The sequence below is a fragment of the Tachypleus tridentatus genome, chromosome 7, assembly GCF_004210375.1.
Source record: "Tachypleus tridentatus isolate NWPU-2018 chromosome 7, ASM421037v1, whole genome shotgun sequence".
Taxonomy (NCBI): Eukaryota; Metazoa; Arthropoda; class Merostomata; order Xiphosura; family Limulidae; genus Tachypleus; species Tachypleus tridentatus.
This window is the reverse complement of record NC_134831.1, coordinates 117,998,270-118,022,676: the sequence shown is the minus strand read 5'-3', so window position 1 is coordinate 118,022,676 and position 24,407 is coordinate 117,998,270. Positions and strand designations below refer to the sequence as shown.

Below are 24,407 nucleotides of genomic sequence, written 5' to 3'. Positions count from 1 at the left end.
ACAAGATAGAAGCTATCTAAATTTGAACAAATGAACCATTGAGAAAAATTACAAATTAGCACCCTCACTGGAACATATAAAAGCTTACTTAAATTCTTATATATCTTAAAGGTTAACATGCAAGCATGAATTTTTATTTATTTGCCAATTTTTTACATTGACTCTCATAAAGCTAATAAGTTAACACATTGGATAGAAGAGTAGCTTGATGAAAGAAAACAGAAGGTTGTTACAAATGGAGTTCAGGATAAATGTCACAAGTATCTCAGGGCTCAATCTTAGGATCTTTTATATTTACATCAGGGACAGATGAAGAAATAATCAATAAAGTACCCAAATTTATAGATTATATTAAGATCTTGGGTGAAGAGGATGCTGCTGATTTACAAATCATTTAGTGAGTTGAATAAATAAATGGGTTTCAATTATGATAAATGAAAGATAATGCAAGTCAGTTATCATAATTTCAATTATCAGCTGAATGAAAATAACCTTAATAGTGTCATGAAAGAAAGAGGACTTGGTTGTAATAGTTGATCAGTCTTTAAAGCTATCCAAGTAGTGTTCTGTTGCTAGTGGTAAGGCAAATATGATTTTAGGTTATATTTAAAGAAATATTGAACAAGAGTCTAGGGATGTTATCATTTCTTTGTACAAGTCACTGGTTAGGCCACATTTAGAATACTGTGCTCAATCTTGGACTTCATACCTTAGGAAAGACATCAAATTGTTGGAAATGGTTCAGAGAAAGGTTACTAGAATGATGCATAGGATGGAGGAGGAGTTGTTGTAAGAGGAATAACTGAAATATCTCAAACTGTGTTTTCTTGAAAAAGAAAGAAGTGTTACAGGGGTTTAACTGAAGTGTTTAAGATTATAAAGGGAACTGATAGAGTTGATGTATCATATTTAACAGTGAGAATAGTAGGACCAAGGGAAGCATATAAATTTTGGCATGGTAGGAGCCATCTTCAGCTAAGACAGTTTGATTTTTCTAACAGGATGGTTGGCATTCTTAATGGGTTACCTTGAGATGTTGAAGAAGAATTTGATAAGTGTGTGAATGACAAGGGTTGGCTTTTTAAGTAAACGTGAGTGAAGAACATGGACTAATAAGTCCCATGTGATCTCAAAATGTTGTGTTACATTGGTTTACTCTTTATTTTTAAATAAGAACAAACCTTTTCTCCTTCAGGTCCCTGATTTCCTTTCTCTCCCTTTTCTCCAGTATGGCCTTTTTCTCCTCTTTGTCCAGGTAATCCTCTAATTCCTGGCAAACCTTGTGGACCCCTAGGTCCAGGTTTTCCTAAATATGATCCAAATATACCATCTCCAGAAGCACCATATGATCCAGAAGTAAAAGAAGCATCCAACTGATAAAAACCAGAAAATGTCATTTTTTTAATGTTAATACACTAGATGAAGGTATGGTGTGTATTTTGTATTGCTAATAGAATAGATAACGGTATATTGTACATTTTGTAATGCTTATGCATTAGATGACAGTATAGCACATATTTATACATGAGGTACCTTTTTATAAGTTATAGTAAACACAGAAGTTTACTTGTGGTTGCTTTTTACATCATCAAACTCATCAGGTTCCATAAGTTTGTTTAATACTCTGACATTATTAATTAAACGTGATCCAAATAACCATTCTCAGTGTTTTATGTCCTAACACTTTTAATGTCTTGATATTTCAACTCCTCTTGTTTGTAAAACACATTTTAACTCAAAGGTTATTAATAGCTACAAGTCTTTTAGTGTCAAAATATAGCTGTGGCTGTCCTTTATCAAACTCATTCGATCTAAAAAACTGTTATTAAAAGTTTGAATCACAACTTCTTCAGTGCCTCTTGATGATGAGAAACCCACTTAAAATAAAAATGTATCGCAGAACAGCTGGACCCAGAAAGGTCGAAACGTTGTTCTCTGCTTTATTAGTAAAAGTGTTAATACCCATACCAGCCATCCTGAGATACATTTCGGTGCTTGTCCTTTATAAAGTAGGCTCTGTCTAATAGATTGTTAATTGTAAGTCATGACTCATTTAATGTTATCACTGTCATTTATTGAATACACTTTGTTTAAAAGATTTTTATCACAATTTTAAACCACAACTATTTTAATACCATGATATTTTAGTATTTAATATTTGTAAAAGGTGGATATTTTTCTCACCAGTGCTTTACATTGTTGCATTTCAAATTATGACTATCTCAATAATCATTATATTAAAATAACCAAAGTTTCAGCTTTGAGATGACGACTCTTTCAACAAAACATTACGGAATATTCATTCATACATCAAAAATACTTCTTGGAGTTGAAGGGGGTCCAGGAGGACCTGGAGGTCCAGGAAGTCCTCGAGGTCCAGGTGATCCAGGTAATCCATCTACTCCTGGTTCCCCTTTCTTTCCTGGTATACCAGGTAGTCCATTGAGTCCTGATTCACCCTAATATCAGACATATAGAAAAACCTTTTAACATTCCAAAACACAGATATAAATTAATATATCTTTCATATGTAAAGATGTTATGTAAATAATGTGGGTAACGTAACAGCACAGCTGTAGTAAAACAAATAAAGGTTATTTGTTGAAATGTCTTAGCTTCATAGATACTAGGTTTTCATGCAATCACATCATTTACAACTATTGAAAAAAAATGTGTTAGAGAAACAATATTTGCTCTTACTTTAAACTACACTTATATTAACTCTTTTTATTAGAAATAGAAGAGAAAATGTCATTAAAAACTGGTAAGGAAAGAACTATCATTCAAAAGTAGATCCAAAATAAATGATACCAGAAAATCACTGAAGGGGGAGCTGGATTTCCTCTTCTGAGAAGCTGGGTACATTAAGGTAATTGCTAACACTTTCCACTGATTTGTTTCTACTACCCCACCCCACAAAATAGTAATGAGAGATCTGAATGACCCATATGTCCTGCTACTATCAGGATCATCCTTTCTTTATATGCGGAGTTGACCATTAGAATCTTGAAATGACCCAAGAAAACAGTTGCAAGCGTCAATATCTGATGAACTACAGTAAAAGGTGGAAAGTGCGACAGTGATACCAACAAAACAGGTTCCTACGGATATGTTTGGCAAGTTTTAAACTGATCAAAATATTCTGAAAGAAAACATCTGTTACAGCTATCTTTAAGCTTTTACATGTAACAGGCAGCCAGAACTCACTTTCTATACAGAAATAAAGTTATAAATACTCCCAGAAAAAATAAATAAATAGTTTTTCCATCTTTACTTTCCTCTTTATCACGTTTCATTTTTTTCCCTGATTTTTTTTTTATATTGGAAAAAAGGGTCTTGACCTCCTTGGGCTCCTGCATCTGGAAAAAGAGGTTTTAAACCTCCTGGAACTGTTAATGATATCCACTGACAGTAGCTTCCTTTCATTACAAACCGGTGAGGAAAGTACTATAACTATTAGCAGTGGCTTCCTTTCATCAGAAACTCGTAAAGATCATATCATGCCAATCATGCAGAGAGTAAATGTGTACTGAAACTGTTAAATAAAACTGGTAACAGTTCTGGTGGTTCTCTCCTTAATTAAAGCTGTATCACTCTCATATATAAATGTTATTTACTGACATTGTGTTTTATTTTAATTCTGTCACTATGCTCAATACAGGTGACCAGAATCATCAGGTGACTGCTACAAGAAATTCTGTCCAATGTGAAAATGTCAAAGTATACTTCATTTCCACTGAGTTTAAAAGTGTAACTTCCCATAAACTACAATTATTCATTACATCCCAAATTATAATTTACAGAAACTTACTTTGTATCCCTTCGTCCCTGGTGGTCCTATTTGTCCTGTCTCTCCTTTAACACCAGGCATGCCCTTTACAAAAATGAATGTTTTAAACATATTAAAACAAAATATACAAAGCCATCAAATCTTTCTTCAATATAATGATTTTATATTTACAAATAAAACTAAATCCTCTGTCTTAGTGGCAAAACATCTTTAAATGAAATATTCAAACCTTTAACTTGGCCATCACCAAAGTAATCATTGTATGGCAGCACATCAATACCTCAGATAAGATTCAATTAAATAATTACAGTTCCTTGACACATTTTCAAAAATAGACATATTTGTGATAGCTTTACCACAGAAATATGACCTAAAAGTATACAAGTTTTACTTCTGATGGGGTTAAAGATTTGAATATTTCATTTAGAGTTTATCTTGACACTCGAGTGTTGATTTTAGCATGCACAACACTATGCAAAAGTTTGGGACGAAGGAAAAAAATTATATTTCAGACTACTTTCAAAGAATATTAATCTTTGTACTTAGTACAACAGAAACTCAGTGGAAGTGCTTCAATACAACAGTTAATATTTTGTTTGTCTCTCTTTTACTTTAATAACCACAGACAGTCTTTCAGGTATTGTTGCATCAAACTTAATCCAAGTATTCTTTAGAATTTTTTTAGAAGTTTCCAAAGAAACTTTATTGAAATTAGCTTTTGATTTGTCAAATTTTTGATCCATAAGTCCAAGATCTACTCTATTAAATCAAGATTTGGTCTCTGTGGAAGCCATTGCAATATTTGAATGAGTCCAGCATCTTCTTTCTGAGCTAAGTAACTTCTGCATAGGTTGGATGAGTACTTGAAGTCATTATCTTCTTGGTACTAGAATTCTTTACCAATAATACCCAAACCACTGAGTATACCATAATGGATCAGTACCTGACGGTACTTGTGCTGGTCCATTATTTCATCTATTTTGCAAATATCTCCTGTTGCTTCAGCAGAAAAAAAAAAAACACTTTCAAACCATCACACTGCTTCCCCATGATTCATGGTAGGTGTTATGGACTAAGGTAAGTATCTTTCATTTTTTTTTCCACCAGACATTCAACCTACATCAAACCAAATATTCCAAACTTGGACTCATCCATCCATAACGCCATTTTCCAATCATCAACAGAACACCTTTTGTACTTTTTAGCAAATTTCAGCCTCTTTACAATATTTTGAAATCAAACTGAAGGTTTTTATTAACTACCACACAACCAAATATTCCATTCTGGTTGAGTCTTCATGATACTGTAGATCTGGATACTTTTCTATCATTTGGTTCATGGTTGTTTATCTCATGCTTGAGATCAGTAACAGTCTTCCTTTTGTCCTCAAGGCACCATAAACAAAGATACCTAACATCAGTATCACTAAATTTAGGTGTTCTACCTCTTACTTTCTCATCTTCAAATTGTCTTGGTCTCATGATCTAGAATGTACTTAACAGTGTTTTACGAGAATTTTCAAGTCTGCAGCAGTTTGTTAGAGAGTCTAACCAGCAGCATGTAAAGTTTAAAGTGAACTCTCTGTACTATTGGTTTCTGCACTGTGACATGACAACACAGCCTTACATATAGTGTTAAACACTGTTTTTATCAATGTTTACTAGTGATTAAAACTGTTTTCTATTAAACTGATTTCTTCTAGTATATAGCAGTACCATATGCTAACTCATTACTAGTTTCTTTCTTTATAGTTAAGACACTGCATGGGGAAGCATGATAGTCAGTTCAGACCCTAAGTTTGATCACCATGTTCATTCAAGCAAAACTCTTATGGCATGCCCTACAAGTACATGGGAATTCTAAAGAATGATAAATATTATAACCCTGACTCATTCAGTTGTCAAGAGGGATCAGCAAAACATAATCATACATATATATATATATCACATATATATAGCGTTGAAATTTACATACTGTAATAGCATGCAAGAATTAACAACATAAAATGGAAAAAATTACAAAATATTCTACATCAGGATTTTAACACTGCATGTCTATACATAAGGATTTTAACACTGGAAGTCTAGACATACGGATTTTAACACTGCATGTCTATACATAAGGATTTTAACACTGGAAGTCTAGACGTAAGGATTTTAACACTGCATGTGTATACATAAGGATTTTAACACTGTAAGTCTAGGCATAAGGATTTTAACACTGCAGGTCTAAACATAAGGATTTTAACACTGCAAGTCTAGACATAAGAATTTTAACACTGCAGGTCTAAACATAAGAATTTTAACACTGCAAGTCTAGACATCAGGATTTTAACACTGCAGGTCTAGACATAAGAATTTTAACACTGCAAGTCTATACATAAGGATTTTAATACTGCAGGTCTAGACATAAGAATTTTAACACTGCAAGTCTATACATAAGGATTTTAACACTGCAGGTCTAGACATAAGGATTTTAACATTCCATGTCTATACATAAGGATCTTAACACTGGAAGTCTAGACATACGGATTTTAACACTGCATGTCTATACATAAGAATTTTAACACTGGAAGTCTAGACATAAGAATTTTAACACTGCAAGTCTAGACATCAGGATTTTAACACTGCAAGTCTAGACATCAGGATTTTAACACTGCATGTGTATACATAAGGATTTTAACACTGCAAATCTAGACATCAGGATTTTAACACTGCATGTCTAGAAATAAGAATTTTAACACTGCAAGTCTAGACATAAGGATTTTAACACTGCATGTCTATACATAAGGATTTTAACACTGCAGGTCTGGACATAAGGATTTTAACACTGCATGTCTATACATAAGGATTTTAACACGGCAAGTCTAGACATCAGGATTTTAACACTGCATGTCTAGGCATAAGGATTTTAACACTGCAAGTTTGGACATCAGGATTTTAACACTGCATGTCTGTACATAAGGATTTTAACACTGCATGACTATACATAAGGATTTTAACACTGCAAGTCTATACATCAGGATTTTAACACTGCAAGTCTATACATCAGGATTTTAACACTGCAAGTCCATACATAAGGATGTTAACACTGCAGGTCTATACATCAGGATTTTAACACTGCAAGTCTAGACATAAGGATGTTAACACTGCAAGTCTATACATCAGGATTTTAACACTGCAAGTCTATACATAAGGAGTTTATCACTGCAAGTCTGGACATTCACTGCTGAGAGGAACAATAAGCCTTTAGAAAAATGTTTGCACCACATGTTTATAAACATCCACAAGAGATAATTTCCTACTTCAAATGTTTAAAAATTAATTGGACATGATACATATTAACACTAACATATTTACCATCATAAATGATGATTATTATAGTCAGAAAACCTGTTATACGAACCATAACACCTAGAAATAGAAATAGTTGAGATTTTTACATCCTAAACTCCTAATTATATTCTGTTCAAGAAGGAGGAACTGTTTCCACAAAAATTCAATATAATTTAATGTGACATTTGTGCTAATTTCAGTATCAAATATTAGCAAAACATTTATTGTAGTACACTACATACAATAAAATAAACAGTATTTCAAGCTTCAAAAACATCATCTTGAAATTAAAGTATGATAAAACATTTTGTTTATAAAAAACTATTAATAGTGCAACACATCTCATGAACCCAAGTTGTTTAGAACATTCAGTTATCACATTTTCTTTATAAAAAACTATTAATAGTGCGACACATCTCATGAACCCAAGTTGTTTAGAACATTTAGTTATCACATTTTCTTTATAAAAAACTATTAATAGTGCGACACATCTCATGAACCCAAGTTGTTTAGAACATTTAGTTATCACATTTTCTTTATAAAACACTATGAATAGTGCAACACATCTCATGAACCCAAGTTGTTTAGAACATTCAGTTATCACATTTTCTGACTTTAATTAGGAATTATCATACTGGCATCCCCGGAGATCCATTTTGACCATCTCTACCAGGAGAACCTGGTACCCCACGAGGTCCAGCTATGGGAGAAGAGATGTTACAAGTACATGGTAGACCAGGTAGTCCACGTGGCCCTTGAGGTCCAGGTGGTCCTTGTAACCCTCTTCCAAACTGCTGTAAAAAAAACAAATTTAAAGTGGACATCATGGAAGCAATTAATACCAGATCAAATCAGTTGATAAAAGTGGTTTTTAGTTGAATGTTTAACTAAGCTGAAAGAACACTGTGTAAAATGTATACAACAGTATTATATATACATATATATATATACTGTACTCTGATTCTTTATTTATTTAACTATACAACAAGAGTAAATGTAGTTTTTTTCACAATTTTCAAGGAGTGGAAAGTCTACACTAATTTGATAGTTATGGTTATCTTTCACATGCAGTTTTTAATTTTAATTATAGTTACAAAAGTATTATGTTGACAAATTATGTTAACAAATGTTTCTGCTTTATTATACATAGTTATAATGATGTTATGTTGTTCAATGAACATCAGATCTACAACACTATTTGAAGCCAACAGCTGGTGTTTGTATATTCCATAAAAAATTTATAATTGTATTTGTTAAAATGTTTAAGGTATCTTACCTTATTATTAATAGTATACATCTATTATTGATATGGCTGTGCATTGTTAGTTTAATATGCATGTCCTTAAGACAAACCTGAATTTTTTAGCTGGCTGAACCTTGGGAGATATCACTGGGATTATGGCCATTACTACTGACAGTACCCAAACAATGAAATAATGCATTCTAGTATTTATATGTATGAAAAGTCCATTAATTACCTATGCTTATTATCAGATTGATTTTAAGTTTTGCTCTAAATAAGTAGCAAGTAGCTTACTCTGACTGGAAATTAGTATCACAGTACGGCATTTATGTTTACATATTATATTTAATGTGTATGTATAATAGGAGCTTTTAAAATTAAAAAGTGGACAAAGTTTTATTGTTGTTTGTTTTGCTTTGGTCCAAATGACATGAAAAAGTCCAAACAAATAAATTCATGAATTGTGTAATCCTCTATTCTGAGGTCTATTGGACTCCATCCAGCAGATCCATTTGTAACAGTAATATGTGTGTTTGATTGGAACTGATATTAAAACCAAACTTACAAAACTACCCTGGTCCTCTGTCCCAAGATCCATGGGGTTCCAACCACCAGATCCACTTTCAAATGTGTGCATGAAAGGTGGTCCTGCTGGTCCAGGAGGTCCTGGTGGCCCAATCAAACACTCACCCTAAAATCATTCAATATTTCTCTGTACTTTCTTACAGTTAGCTCTCATCAGACTAAATAAAAATACAACTAATGTTACACAGGCACTTCACTCACGTGTATGAAGAGCTTTTGTTTATCATAGCTCTCTAATCAACTAAAAACCTTTAAATAAATGCAACGTATGCTTCATAGAACTAGAAACATTATTTTAATAATAGACTCCTAGTTAAACACCAATGGTAGAGAGTATGATAATACCCATAATCAAAATTGATTTGATAATTACTAGTGTTTATGTGTAAGAAATAAAACAAAGAAAGAAATGCTTAAGTTAGGGAAGAACAGTATATTAAACTGTAAAGCATATCCAGTGGTTGTGGAACTGTTTTCTCGATAGCATACGTAAATAAATAAAAAATATCCATTAGTTTTACGTTACCAAAGCATTCAATAATAAACAGCACAAACTACATTGGCCTGAAACTCAGTTTCATAAGATAATGTCATCATGAGTTTCGTTATTGTTAAATGAGATTAAAACTCGTAAGCAGCACCAGTTCAGTTGCTGAGATGATCATGAGTTTTAAAGTTATATGTCTTCAGACTTACAGTTCAGCCACCAGTGGGCTCTAATTATGACCTGACAGACAAGAAGGAAGGTAGATGGTGGGCAGCCACCTAGTGTCACCATTACCTAATTGAATATTATGATTTGACTGTCTCTCTTAAAAGTACACATACAATATCAAAATGTGGATTTAACGGGACAGGAACCACAAATCCTCTGACTATTCGTCCGAGAATACTGGCAATTACAAAACCATTCCCAGCCTTGTTTGTGCTTAAGACTAACACTGTTTGAATGTCATGGTTCTAACAGCTTTATGTCAAATAGATAGCTTATTTGTTATAGATACTGTTATAAATTACCAGAGGAAAAAATATATTATCATGTCTTTGAGACACAGACTGACCTTTTCACCTTTGAGTCCCTGTGGACCAGGCAGCCCAACTTCTCCTTGGTCTCCTTTTTCCCCTTTAGAAGCATTCACAGCCACTGGAGTATGAACGGTGACCACTGGGCCAGGTTCACCCTGGAAAGTATTGGTCAAAAACTTCTTATGACGACTGTAAATTAAACAAAATCTTATACAGTGTAACTTTAAGTACATGAAGTAGCTTTATTGACTGGTATCACATATGTTCATAGAACACTTAATATACAACAGTTATTCATAAAATAAAATATGTTTTAACACGAACATTACACACAAACTAACCACATGACCCTACCAAGTTGCTCTAATCTTACCTAGACTTAACGGTTACCGAATTATGGGCCAACCAGAAAAACTGTGTTTCTCTTATTTGTAAAATGTAGAAACAAATACAGATGGCGCTACTAGAAGTGAAATTTCCGGTCTACTATAATATTTTCTAACATTTTATCAAGTGTTTTCAAAAGAAAATCACCTTCAACTTTAACATATTTACCTTGTTACTAACCACTATTTTAGATAATAAATATTTGTAAAACAGTTAAAAAATACAGTTACCATATGGGATTTACCTTAAGACCTGGTAATCCATCTTCTCCAGGTTCTCCTTTTGGTCCTGGTGGTCCTGAAGGCCCTGGAGGTCCAACCTCTGTAAGTTTTTAGATGAATAAAATCACAGGACAACGTTTCTCGTTTATAAATTCTAGTTTCTATTTTCCTTCTTTATTATATATGTATATTCTATACAAATATGCGTAGTTTTGGGTGAGACTTTCACTTCGCACGTCTTTTCACACTTCTACTGCATTATATATTTTTAGATTTTTGTTCTTCTTAATATTTTAAAAACAAGGTTTTAAATACTCTCAACATTATTAAAAGCATCTAATTCTTAGCTAACTTTAAGGAACGGAATGGTTAGACGTTTCTCGGTAAGTTTCACTGAATGTTCGCACAACAATAATTGATTTTGTAATTTCAAGATTGTCCCTAAGAGAACGAACATTGAGCTTTTTCATACAGAAGTTTCTTAAAATATGATGTGAGGAAAGTAACTAAAAGCATTTAAAAAGTATTAAAATGTATACTCGTACTGGTATCGTTCAAAATAAGCTATATAGTTGTAAAGTTACGAGCTTGAATTTAAATTACTAATTCAACTCAATAGATGGCAGCAGTAATAAATTTCATAAAAAATATACATTGTTCGTGCTAAGCATAAAAATACACAGTGGGTTGAGGTCACCACCGAGACAGAAGCAAGACCTCAGCGTTAGAAAAGCTTTGAGCCTCCAAGAGAGAGTGGAGGTATACATGCATGTCTCCGACGATCAAAAGCATTTTTAATATAATTTTATCAGTTACATTAACCCTGAATAGTTCTCGTATTAAAACTCTTTGATAGCTAAAAACAATTATATCTATTCCATAATTCTTGGATTAAAGATAACAGCGCTAGTTTAGAAATAGTTGTCATTAAAATGATAAAAGAAGAAAACCAACAAGCAGATACTAAGTTTGTTGCTTTCACTATTGAAAACATATCTTAGTAAAGAATGACTTAGTTCAGGTCTAAAGTTCGATACTACGTTTTATTAATTTATATAAACTAAGTTACCTTTAAAGATCCCTCCTCCAGGACCTGGTGGTGGTGGAGTGATTAGTGGCGGAGGACCTGAAAGTGTGTGAACCATTTCACTATACATATTATTTAACAGTAAATAAATCTCCCGAATATTCATTCGTGTTTTATACCTGATAAACATAGATAAACAATTCAGCATAAAACTACGTTGTTTTTGACTAATCTAAAAATGGTAGAATTCCATTTTTAACTAGCGAGTTCTGGTCAACGATAAGGAAACATAATTTTATTAAAAATATAAACGCAATATTAAATCCTAGTTTGCATCTCAGGACGGCTGGTATGGGTATTAAAATTTTTACTAATAAAGCGGGGAACAACGTTTTGACCTTCTTAGATCATCTTCAGGTTAACCTGAAGAACAACGTTTCGACCTCTGCTTTATCAATAAAAGTGTTAATACCAGCTGTCCTGAGATATATTTTTACTTCAAGTGGGTTTCTCGTCATCACGAATTAAACTCTCGTTTCCAAACGTTTCTCATAAATAACGTAACAATTAAGTTCTAAAAAGCAACTTGTTCACATTCATGTAATTAGGATAATGCTCGCAAAAATCAGCTAAATGAAGTATCTACTAAAATAGCAATAATACAGAGTTAAGATTACGTTTACAAATGTGCATTGATTCTATTTATTTGAGAGTTAACTATAAAGTAAAAGGAAACAGTGATCGAAGAGTGACTGTGAAATATAATTCAGCATTACAAACCGTGTGAATGTTTTATATTATATCTACGTAACGCATTGTGTATGTTATTAAAAACTAACGAAACGAAACTACATAAGCGCTTACGTAATCATCCAGTCCTGCAGGCAGCACAAAATAACAAATATAATAATAATTAAGAAGAATAAACCAAGTAAATTATCACAGAAATTTGTAATTATCTGAATGGTCTGGCAAAGATAACAGGTCTATAAAATCAAGTTCTCATGGTTAAATAACTGACAAGTTCAAATACAGAATGACATAAACTTTCTGTGTTTAAGATACTAACACACGGCTACACAAGTAAATTAACACAGAAATTTGTAATTATCTGAATGGTCTGGCAAAGATAACAGGTCTATAAAATCAAGTTCTCATGGTTAAATAACTGACAAGTTCAAATACAGAATGACATAAACTTTCTGTGTTTAAGATACTAACACACGGCTACACAAGTAAATTAACACAGAAATTTGTAATTATCTGAATGGTCTGGCAAAGATAACAGGTCTATAAAATCAAGTTCTCATGGTTAAATAACTGACAAGTTCAAATACAGAATGACATAAACTTTCTGTGTTTAAGATACTAACACACGGCTACACAAGTAAATTAACACAGAAATTTGTAATTATCTGAATGGTCTGGCAAAGATAACAGGTCTATAAAATCAAGTTCTCATGGTTAAATAACTGACAAGTTCAAATACAGAATGACATAAACTTTCTGTGTTTAAGATACTAACACACGGCTACACAAGTAAATTAACACAGAAATTTGTAATTATCTGAATGGTCTGGCAAAGATAACAGGTCTATAAAATCAAGTTCTCATGGTTAAATAACTGACAAGTTCAAATACAGAATGACATAAACTTTCTGTGTTTAAGATACTAACACACGGCTACACAAGGACTATCTGCGATAGCCGTCCCTAGTTTGGAACTGATAGACTATAAGTGACGGCCTGACCTGGTGGATAAGTCACTCGACTTGCACTTGTCGTGTTGTGAGATTGAGACCCGTCGCGAGCATATTTGGCCTTTCGGCCGTGGAAGAGTTATGACATGACAGTCAATCACATTATTTGTTGGTAAAAGGGTAGTCTGAAACTTAGCGATCAGTGGTATTGACTAAATACCTTCATCCAATCTACAACGTGAAAATTAGAGAGGACTAGCGCAGATATCCTTCGAGAAGCTTTGTGCGAAATTCAACAAAACAAATAAATAAACAAGGGCGTCAGATACTGAACAGCACAAGGCGTCAGATACTCAACAGCAGTCATTCAGCTTCTGGGCTACTCTAATTGAAAAGTTAGCCGTGACTTTCACTCTTATAACGCATCCACGGTAAATCTTTATTCGTTAAAAAAGAGTTGTTTGTTTGTTTTGAATTTCGCACAAACCTACTAGAGAACTGTCTATGCCAGCCGTCCCTAATTTAGCAGTGACATACTAGAGGAAAGGAAGCTAGTCAACACAACCAACCGCCGACACTTAGGCTATTCTTTTACCAATTAATAGTGGAATTGACCGTCACATCATAAAGCTCCCACGACTCGCAGCTTCCGAGTCGCGTGCCCTAGCTACCAGGTCATGTCAGATCCCTCTAAAAGAAATCCTGGTATATCGGGAGGTTTATATTGACAATCTAATCATGAAATGGCAAACTATAATATAATTCATAAGACTTTAAAATCATTGAGTTACATGTACATTGATCGACCTTTTTTACAGCTTTACGGCACATAACTTTCAACTTTGGAGTTCAATTTTCTTACATTCCGGCAATTGTCACTAATGTTGACGTAGCCCACACAGACGGCTCATTCCGTGATCAAGCACGCTATTCGTCACAATACGAATAACGAATTACCACTGCCCCCTGACGCACTGGTGTGAAATATTCCTAACAGTTTCATACATTTTGGAACCACGCCATCTAAGGAAGTACTTAAAGACTTGTGTTCATACAGCTTGTATGAGTCTCTTCTGTTAAATTTTTTCGTGTAAAGTCATCACATAAAAATACAATTCATATAAACTCTAGCTTTTTTCGTGTCTGTATGTGTCACAGAAACACACTGTCATGGATGTATCTCGAGGTGAAGTCCAGTAGCAGCGTTAGGGTGGAAATGATAGGTGGCGGGAGTTATTTTAAGTATTTGTTCACATCCCCAAAACATTCCACTAAAATCTTACAGAACACAACATCCTCGGGTCTCAGGCAACCGTAAACAAGAAAACTTCATCCAACCAATCAATGAAGCTTTTGTTTGTTCGTTTTTTTGAATTTCGCGTAAAGCTAGACGAGGGCTATCTGCGCTAACCGTCCCTAAGTTAGCAGTGTAAAACTAGAGAGAAGGAAGCTATTCATCACCACCCACCGCCAACTCTTGGGCTACTCTTTTACCAACGAATTGATGAAATTGGTCGTAACTTTAAAAGGCCGCCACGGCGAAAAGGTCGAGCATGTTTGGTGGGACGAAGATTCGAACCCGAGATTCTCAGATTATGAGACGAGCATCCTAACCACATGACCATGCCGAGACCCACTTTGGGAGAGAAATCGAAACATTTTATAATTATTAATGTTGAGACAGCTTTATAATTTTAAATATATTTTAAAAAATGAGAAATAAAAGCTACACACTGCGCAGCAAGTGTAATCATACTTTAGACTTAAAACTTCCTCATTTATCTTCCATGACTCTCCATTCATCCTTCTGAAATATAAATGGAATTTAAAACTTGACCTCAAACACATCCGTCTACCTCACCTTACTCCCCCCATACTTTTAGAATCCTCAAATTGCCACAGTTGATGTTAGTTTTTGATTATTTGCTTGTTGGTTTGAGTGTGTGTGTGTTTTCTTATAGCAAGGCCACATTGACCTATCTGCTGAGTCTACCAAGGGGAATCGACCCCCTGATTTTAGCGTTGCAAATCCGTAGACTTATCGTTGTAGAAACGGGGGACCAGTTAATTTGAATATTGCGCAGAGTTACAAGACAACGATGTGCGCTAGCCGTCCCTAATTTAGCAGAGTAAGACTACAGGGGAGGTAGACAGTTATCACCACCCACCGCCAACGAATAGTGAGATTGACTGTCACATTGTAAGGACTCCACGGCTGAAATAACAAGCAAGCTTAGTGTGACGAGGATTCGAATCCGCGACCCACAAATTACGAGTCGAGGTTTAGATGGATAAACGCAATGTGTCATAACAACAGACAAGTTAGCCAAGGTGGTGACCTCCTTAAAAATATTTCATTTGAAGTTTATTCTCAGTTTTTCTCGCTGTTGTATTTTTACATACACTGATGTTTCGTCATGTACTGGAAAGTGCATCATGAAGACATGCGTCGATGTTGGATAGTGAAACTGCTCATGTATTTGAAAAAAATAAAAAGTTCCATTTGCGTGAAATGTATTCTTCAAATGAAACATTTTTAATGGGATGTCTCCATCTAGTGGCTGAAACTAGTAACTTTTAAAATATCAAATATTTGGAAAAATAAAAGAACAGTGAAGCGAAAATCAGATCAACGCGTAAACCTTCCTTACCAGTCAATCTTAGATTTTTCAAAGCTGCTATTACACGCCATGTGATAAACTTTCCTTCTCAACGACGTAACTAAATTTAGACGAAGCAGAGAGAGTGGGAAACACATCCCAGCCAGGAAATGATTTTAAGTTATTCTAAGATGGTCTAAAAAGCGGCTCTTGACTTCACTTGCAGTTATCAGAAAATGGCGGTGAATTTCTCAAATCACTTATGTTTTCGACAATAGCGTCTTTAAATTGTTTGAAAATTTAAAACTAGTAAAAAAAACGTTCTTGGAAACTTTTATGAAACATCACAAAACAAAACTTATTTCGAATTTTTTAACCATTTTGATATATTACGTAACATCATATAATATAAAACAATACAGTTTTTGTTAACTCACGCGCACACACACAGACACTCACATGATAATAATAAAACTGCAATATAAATGTACAAGTGGTAACTTAACCGTTTTATTATTTTGAAACGTTGGTGCAAGCTACATACGGAATATATATGTATTTATGATTCATATTATACATTTTTTTCATGGAAACGCTTTGGAAAATCATTCCATCGAAAGTTAATTATTTTATTTGAAAGGAAAAACATGATATTAAATAGTTAAGGCAAATTCTAATTGGAAGTTTAAACATTGCAAGTTTACCGATAATTATTTTTACCAGAAAAGCGGACTTTTAAACTAATGACCCGTAACATTTTACTAAAATAAGAGTTGAAATGATAACTATGAAAACAGTTGTACTAAATTACGAGATAAACAACTGTAAAATTATCATAAATATACATAATTAAAGAGGGCGCTGTATTCTAATATTTGTTCCTAAAGCTCAGGATACAGTGTTGTTCATGTTAACATTCAATGCATGACTCACCTTGAGAACCAGAACCACTTTCCTCTCCACTATATGACGTCAAGTCCTCGTCCTCGTAATCGGGTAACTATGAATAAATAAACACCGTTACAATTCTAAAGATTTAAAAAGGTATACAATTTTATCAAACAGTGACCACACAGGACGATACTGATGCCATCTCTTGTTGTGTTTGAGAAATAACTGAAACATGCAACCCATTAATTAACGGAATCCTCAAGTTGAAGTTTGCCCCTTTTACTATCGGTTGGTATTTTCACTTTGAAAGGCAAACTAACTATGTAACATACTGACTAAATAACTAGGTCAGGTGAAACATTTAGCACTGTTGACCAGACAGAAAAGACCCAATCAATATAAAACGCCATCTGTACGACTATTCTTAACCAAATATCAGAATTGGCTATTACTTTTAAGACGCGCCACATTACGGATTCGAATCTTAGATCTTTCGATCCGTAGACTACGCACTGGCCACCAGGCTACGCATGGCCCGTTTTAATATGAGAATTATTACAATATTCATGCAGTATTTACCTTCCTTAAAAATTACTCAGTTATTTTTCTTATTAATAAATAATTTATGACAATTGTTATGCATGAAAATTGATGATATATGTAACATCTGTCGTGTCTGACACGTCCTGATGAACTCTAGTATTAGTGAAAGGCCTCGTCGGCACAGAATATGGCAGATGTGTTTGGCACATTTTATTAACTTTCCCTTTGCTTTCACTTGTGGGTTCTTAGAACTGAAATAAGTCAATATTTAACAATCCAAATTTCCACAGAAATAATTTTGATTCTGTTATAAAAATGTAATTCATGCCGTTCTCAAACATAAAGTTTTCCTATCGAATCCAATCCTCTGTTCATCTTTGTTTTGGTTTATTCATACCGTATCTATTTCAGAAGGAATTCTACATTAATGAGGCCTTACATGGGTAGCAATTGCTACGGCTGTGTGTAGCAACTATTATTTTGTTTCCAAACTGACCTCTTTTTTTTTTTTTTTGCTTTTTTTACAAATATTTAAATCTCACGATGTAGGGGAAGTGATGGTATTGAAATCGGATCTGTGTGTGTTCCCGTGTTCGTATCTCGATAACTAGTAAACCAATGCACATACAAAATTAACATGGGACAGTTCTCTCTGGATTTGGTTGGGTTGCGAATTCTGGGTCCCTTTGAAGCATTTTTTTTTGTAGTGGGGAAGACACGTCATTTTAACGGTTTTGTTGTGGGGAAGACACGTCATTTTAACAGTTTTGTAGTGGGGAAGACACGTCATTTTAACAGTTTTGTAGTGGGGAAGACACGTCATTTTAACAGTTTTGTTGCGGGGAAGACACGTCATTTCAACGGTTTTGTAGTGGGAAAGACACGTCATTTTAACAGTTTTGTAGTGGGGAAGACACGTCATTTTAACGGTTTTGTTGTGGGGAAGACACGTCATTTTAACAGTTTTGTAGTGGGGAAGACACGTCATTTTAACAGTTTTGTAGTGGGGAAGACACGTCATTTTAACAGTTTTATTGTGGGGAAGACACGTCATTTTAACAGTTTTGTAGTGGGAAGACACGTCATTTTAACAGTTTTGTTGTGGGGAAGACACGTCATTTTAACGGTTTTGTTGTGGGAAGACACGTCATTTTAACAGTTTTGTAGTGGGGAAGACACGTCATTTTAACGGTTTTGTAGTGGGGAAGACACGTCATTTTAACAGTTTTGTAGTGGGGAAGACACGTCATTTTAACAGTTTTGTAGTGGGGAAGACACGTCATTTTAACAGTTTTGTTGTGGGGAAGACACGTCATTTTAACAGTTTTGTAGTGGGGAAGACACGTCATTTTAACAGTTTTGTTGTGGGGAAGACACGTCATTTTAACAGTTTTGTAGTGGGGAAGACACGTCATTTTAACAGTTTTGTAGTGGGGAAGACACGTCATTTTAACAGTTTTGTTGTGGGGAAGACACGTCATTTTAACAGTTTTGTAGTGGGGAAGACACGTCATTTTAACGGTTTGGTGATTGATAACTTTATGCAGCGTGATCGTATTTGTATCAAATTGATGGGAACGTTAGGTTTAGATTCCTCATCACACCACAAAAAATGATCCAGATCGCTAATCATTCTGGATCTGAGGAGGATGTTCTGAGTTTTCGACAGTAAAATCTGATGGTATCAACTCAAACGGGATGATGGTTAAGTAATCTCTTATTTATTGATTAAGAGGAAGTGACGTAAGATTTACTCCATCTTCTTTAAATAGGTTGGTTTATTTTGAATTTCGCGCAGAGCCACACTAGGGCTATCTGCGCTAGCCGTCTCTAATTTAGCAGTGTAAAACTAGAGGGAAGGCAGCTAGTCATCATCACCCACCGCAAACACTTGGGCTACTCTTTTACCAACGAATAGTGGGATTGACCGTCACATTATACGCCCCCACGGCTGAAAGGACGAGCATGTTTGGTGCGACGGGGATTCGAACCCACGGCCCTCGGATTACAAGGCCAACGCCTTAACCTACCTGGCCATGCCTGGCTTATTCAAATAGGCACGTTAGAACCAGAGTGAAACACGTTTTTGGTCTATTTCCACCATACTTACAGGGCTAGTATCACTACATTTCTAAGAGTAAACTGCAATTCGGTTTAATAACTTTGTTTTTCATATTATCATAATATTCATAATTCAGGTGTTTTCGTTGTTGTTTTTTTCTTTGATAGCGAGAACAAAAAAATTGCTTTTCTCTACAAATGTCAACACTTTTTTTTTTACGTTTTAAACTATTACATGTTTCAGACCAACAGCGGGAGAGGAGATAAATTTTATTTAAGAGTTCTCGCTTAGGCTCCATCTGGTGTCAGTTAGTGGGAAATACTAAAACGTAAGCCTTCTCATAAACTTAACAAATTCAAGGTGACTCGAAAAAGGTAATAGATAGTTCTATCATCCAATTGATTATTGATGATGTGGGATGGGCAAACACGACATCCACTCCTTTAAGATGATTGGGTGAAGTTCGAGGGAGGAAATACGTTGGAGGAAGTACTAGTTACATACAAAACCACTTTAACTAAGCCTAAACATGAATCGCTATGTTACTCCATTAAAGCTGAAACAAAACGATAAATAAATTACGATAACCATAAATGAGCAATGTCACTAAACAGACGTATTAGAAACTATGGCTGGTAACAGCAAAAAATACGTATTTTAACATTAAAACTATGGCTGATAACAGCAAAAAATGTGGATTTTAATATTAGAAATTATGGTTAATAACAACACAAAAATACGGATTTTAATATTAAATACTATGGTTAATAACAACACAAAAATACGGATTTTAATATTAGAAAATATGGTTGATAACAGCAAAAAACACGGATTTTAATATTAGAAACTATGGTTAATAACAACACAAAAATACGGATTTTAATGTTAAATACTATGGTTAATAACAACACAAAAATGTGGATTTTAATATTAGAGACTATGGTTGATAACAGCAAAAAACACGGATTTTAATATGAGACACTATGGCTGATAGCAGCAAATAAAATACGGATTTTAATATTAGAAACAATGGCTGATAACAGCAAAAAATGCGGATTTTAATATTAGAAACTATGGCTCATAGCAGCAAATAAAATACGGATATTAATATCATAAACTGTGGTTCTGAGCATAAAAAACTAAGACTCTTAACATTAGACATTGTTTTTAAATGTTAGAAAATAGGGCAATGAATCAAAAACTAAAGTTCTTAGCGTTAGTTACTATAACTCTGACCATTAGAAAATATTATTATTAATACTAGAATCTCTGATCCTTAATATATTTGTAACACCGGTTCTAAATAATGCAAATTATGGTTCTTAATTAATAAAACTACGTATCTTATATGTATTGTGTACTCTATTTTTCTACTGATAAATAAAAACAGTCTTAGAATAATTTCAACTTTTTAAACATTAAGTTAACGTTTTGCTCGTCATTTTCACTTTATTTTCCTTCTGGCCAGGTGGGTTAAAGCGTTCGACTCGTAATTTGAGGGTCGCGGGTTCGAATCCCCGTCACTCCAAACGTGCTCGCCCTTCCAGCCGTGGGGGCGTTATAATGTGACGGTTAATCCCACTATTCGTTGGTAAAAGAGTAGTCCAAGAGTTGGCGGTGGATGGTGATGACTAGCTTCCTTCCCTCTAGTCTTACACTGCTAAATTAGGGGTGACTAGCGCAGATAGCCCTCGTGTAGCTTTGCGCGAAATTCAAAAACAAACAAACATTATTTTTTCAGAAATGTAAGACAGCAACGTTTCCAATAAAACACGAGATGGAACTTAAAGCAAGATGTCAAACAAATAATAGTATTAAACGCCACGTAAATCGTAAGATAAAAATACATTTTAAATGATATATAATCGTAGTTAAAGCCTTTTTTAACATTTAGAATTAGAGAAACTAAGATAAATTAAATAAACCCACAAGATATATATTGTTATAACGTTGATTATGTGTTCAAGTTGTAATCAGATAATGTATTGATAGAGAAACAGACGAACTGATATAACATTATATTACTCAGTCTGTACTAGAACATTTAATATTACAGTCTTGTGAGAACCAATGTTTACTACTGACAGTCTTGTGAGAACTAATGGTCACTACTGAATCTTGTGAAAACCAATATTTACTACTTACAGTCTTGTAAGAACCAACGGTCACTATATAATCTTTCAAAACCTAGCCTTGCGTGATTGTCTCGTTCAAAACAACCCTTGAAATTCTTGTTTCAATGATAAACCTCTGAAACATGGGTCTAAAAACACGTTATTATTTGTTACTTATTAAACAACCTTTATATGAAGAATATTATAAACAGTTTGAAATCATAGAGACCGTGTACATTTAAACCCTGGCTGTAAGTAGTTCAGTGACCATACAAAACGTGGGAGTACAACAACTGAGAACGTAAGACAATTCAATTACTGGCAGCTCACTAGACTAAAAATCTGTGAATCACACAAACCAGAGTAGAAAACCTATATTCTATGATAAATTACAAGCTAAGTTTATCCTTCAATATTAAAACAATTACAGCAAATGTATCACGAACGAAAACATTGTATGTGTAGATATTGTAGTCTACGTTTTTTGAAATTCCGAAGCTGTTTTCTAAAGACAACGAAAGACAATTTTTTTTTAATACCAGCGAAAGAAATCGATTTACTTCAGACATCACTAATATGTTGTATTATAACGGTATCACAACAGTATTTATAAAATAATTTTAATAATATAATCACATTCTCACAACATTAAGTGTCTTCAACTGAAATACAGCTAACTTACTTCTTCGAAATCATCTATGTATATGTCCCCACGTCTAATAAAACCGCCACTTCCAAAATCCTGCAACGTGGAAAAAAAATACAGTTAGCACCATGGGTAATGTTTGTTTTATCATAAAACCATGACGTATAATTAACATTATGGTTAATATTTGTTTTATCATAATACCATGACGTATAATTAACATTACGGGTAATGTTTGTTTTATGATAATACCATGACGTATAATTAACATTACGGTTAATGTTTGTTTTATCATAATACCATGACGTATAATTAACATTACGGTTAATGTTCGTTTTATCATAATACCATGACGTATAACTAACATTATGGTTAATGTTTGTTTTATCATAATACCATGACGTATAATTAACATTATGGGTAATATTTGTTTTATCATAATACCATGACGTATAATTAACATTACGGGTAATGTTTGTTTTATCATAATACCATGACGTATAATTAACATTATGATTAATATTTGTTTTATCATAATACCATGACGTATAATTAGCATTACGGGTAATGTTTGTTTTATGATAATACCATGACGTATAATTAACATTACGGTTAATGTTTGTTTTATCATAATACCATGACGTATAATTAACATTATGGTTAATGTTTGTTTTATCATAATACCATGACGTATAATTAACATTATGGGTAATGTTTGTTTTATCATAATACCATGACGTATAATTAACATTATGGTTAATGTTTGTTTTATCATAATACCATGACGTATAATTAACATTATGGGTAATGTTTGTTTTATCATAATACCATGACGTATAATTAACATTATGGTTAATGTTTGTTTTATCATAATACCATGACGTATAATTAACATTATGGGTAATATTTGTTTTATCATAATACCATGACGTATAATTAACATTACGGTTAATATTTGTTTTATCATAATACCATGACGTATAATCAGCATTACGGTTAATGTTTGTTTTATCATAATACCATGACGTATAATTAACATTATGGTTAATGTTTGTTTTATCATAATACCATGACGTATAATTAACATTATGGTTAATGTTTGTTTTACATAATACCATGACGTAATTAACATTACAGTTGATGCTTGTTTTACATAATACCGTGACGTGTAATTAACATTACAGTTGATGTTTGTTTTTCATAATACCATGACGTGTATTTAATGGTATGTTTCATGATTTATTTGATCATTACATCGTTGTATAACTGCCTTAGGTGCATGCATTTCAAACACGCATGTTTCATAAAATAAAATTAGGTTGTAGAATATTTAAAAACAATTATAAACAAACTGACACAGAAAATAGTTTGAAGTTTTTTGAGTAAAACAAACACACTAAAACATCTTACCTGCATTAAGTGCATCAAATATTAGGTAAATATCCTAATAAATAAGACAGGAGTTTAAAAAATATTTAGACTATTAAATCAAGACGTAATTTAAAATCATTGCTTGTTTCTAAAGCCAGACGAGGCTGGAAGAGCTCTTTGTAGCAGTAATAACATGTATATTAAATGTAATACCACATCAGAACGTCTGGTTTGCTTTAGGGCTAACTATTCCGTAATGATTATAATCAGTGTTTAAGGTTACAGTAATAATAATTAATTTAGACATGGAATGGTTGCAGCTTCTCCGAAACTCTCTTAGCAACTTGAAAGCTTCTCGGTAACCCTAGAATTAGCGGCTTTTACAGACATTTTTCTAAAGTTTTTATCCACTAATTACCTTGTGGTTCTACGACTTTGGTGGTTGGACGATCCCCTATAATATAAGTGTCAGAACAAAAATTTAAATACAATCAATAACGCAATTAATCTTCTTAATTAGGGCTGCGATCCCTTACATACTTTACAGAGAAACATGATTTCATTTTATTATTTTTTGTTCAGCTTCTTATATAGATAACCCAACTTTACACAAGGATTTCAAACATCTTATTTACCCTAAACCGAGCTAACCCTAAACCTCGAGTACAAGAATACTGATTGTGTCTGAAGGTTTTTCGTAGGTTGTATAAATCAGTGTTCAACATAAATCCGATTCATGTTCTTCTTTCTTACTTTTATTTTTGCTATTTCTGCTCTGCCCATTGCGAATATCGATAAACCCGACTTTTAACGTTATAAGCCCTCAAACTTACTGCTGTGCCACTGTGGGAGGGGCATCTCGCATT

The 24,407-nt window shown here is 33.6% G+C and overlaps 1 protein-coding gene across 1 annotated transcript in view; it reads right to left on the bottom strand.

Annotated features, from left to right (window-relative positions):
* Positions 1 to 22,295, bottom strand: part of LOC143257788 (uncharacterized) — a 60,524-nt gene extending 38,229 nt beyond the window's left edge. The window contains exons 1-10 of the mRNA XM_076516820.1: positions 22,207 to 22,295; positions 16,848 to 16,914; positions 11,657 to 11,713; positions 10,611 to 10,687; positions 10,015 to 10,134; positions 8,934 to 9,059; positions 7,761 to 7,919; positions 3,812 to 3,874; positions 2,310 to 2,459; positions 1,182 to 1,373 (exon numbers count right to left, since the gene is read on the bottom strand). Coding sequence (XP_076372935.1) covers positions 1,182 to 1,373; positions 2,310 to 2,459; positions 3,812 to 3,874; positions 7,761 to 7,919; positions 8,934 to 9,005 — 636 coding nt within the window. The 5' untranslated portion in view covers positions 9,006 to 9,059; positions 10,015 to 10,134; positions 10,611 to 10,687; ... (1 more) ...; positions 16,848 to 16,914; positions 22,207 to 22,295. The remainder of the gene's footprint in view (positions 1 to 1,181; positions 1,374 to 2,309; positions 2,460 to 3,811; positions 3,875 to 7,760; positions 7,920 to 8,933; positions 9,060 to 10,014; positions 10,135 to 10,610; positions 10,688 to 11,656; positions 11,714 to 16,847; positions 16,915 to 22,206) is intronic.
* Positions 22,296 to 24,407: the final 2,112 nt, after the last annotated feature.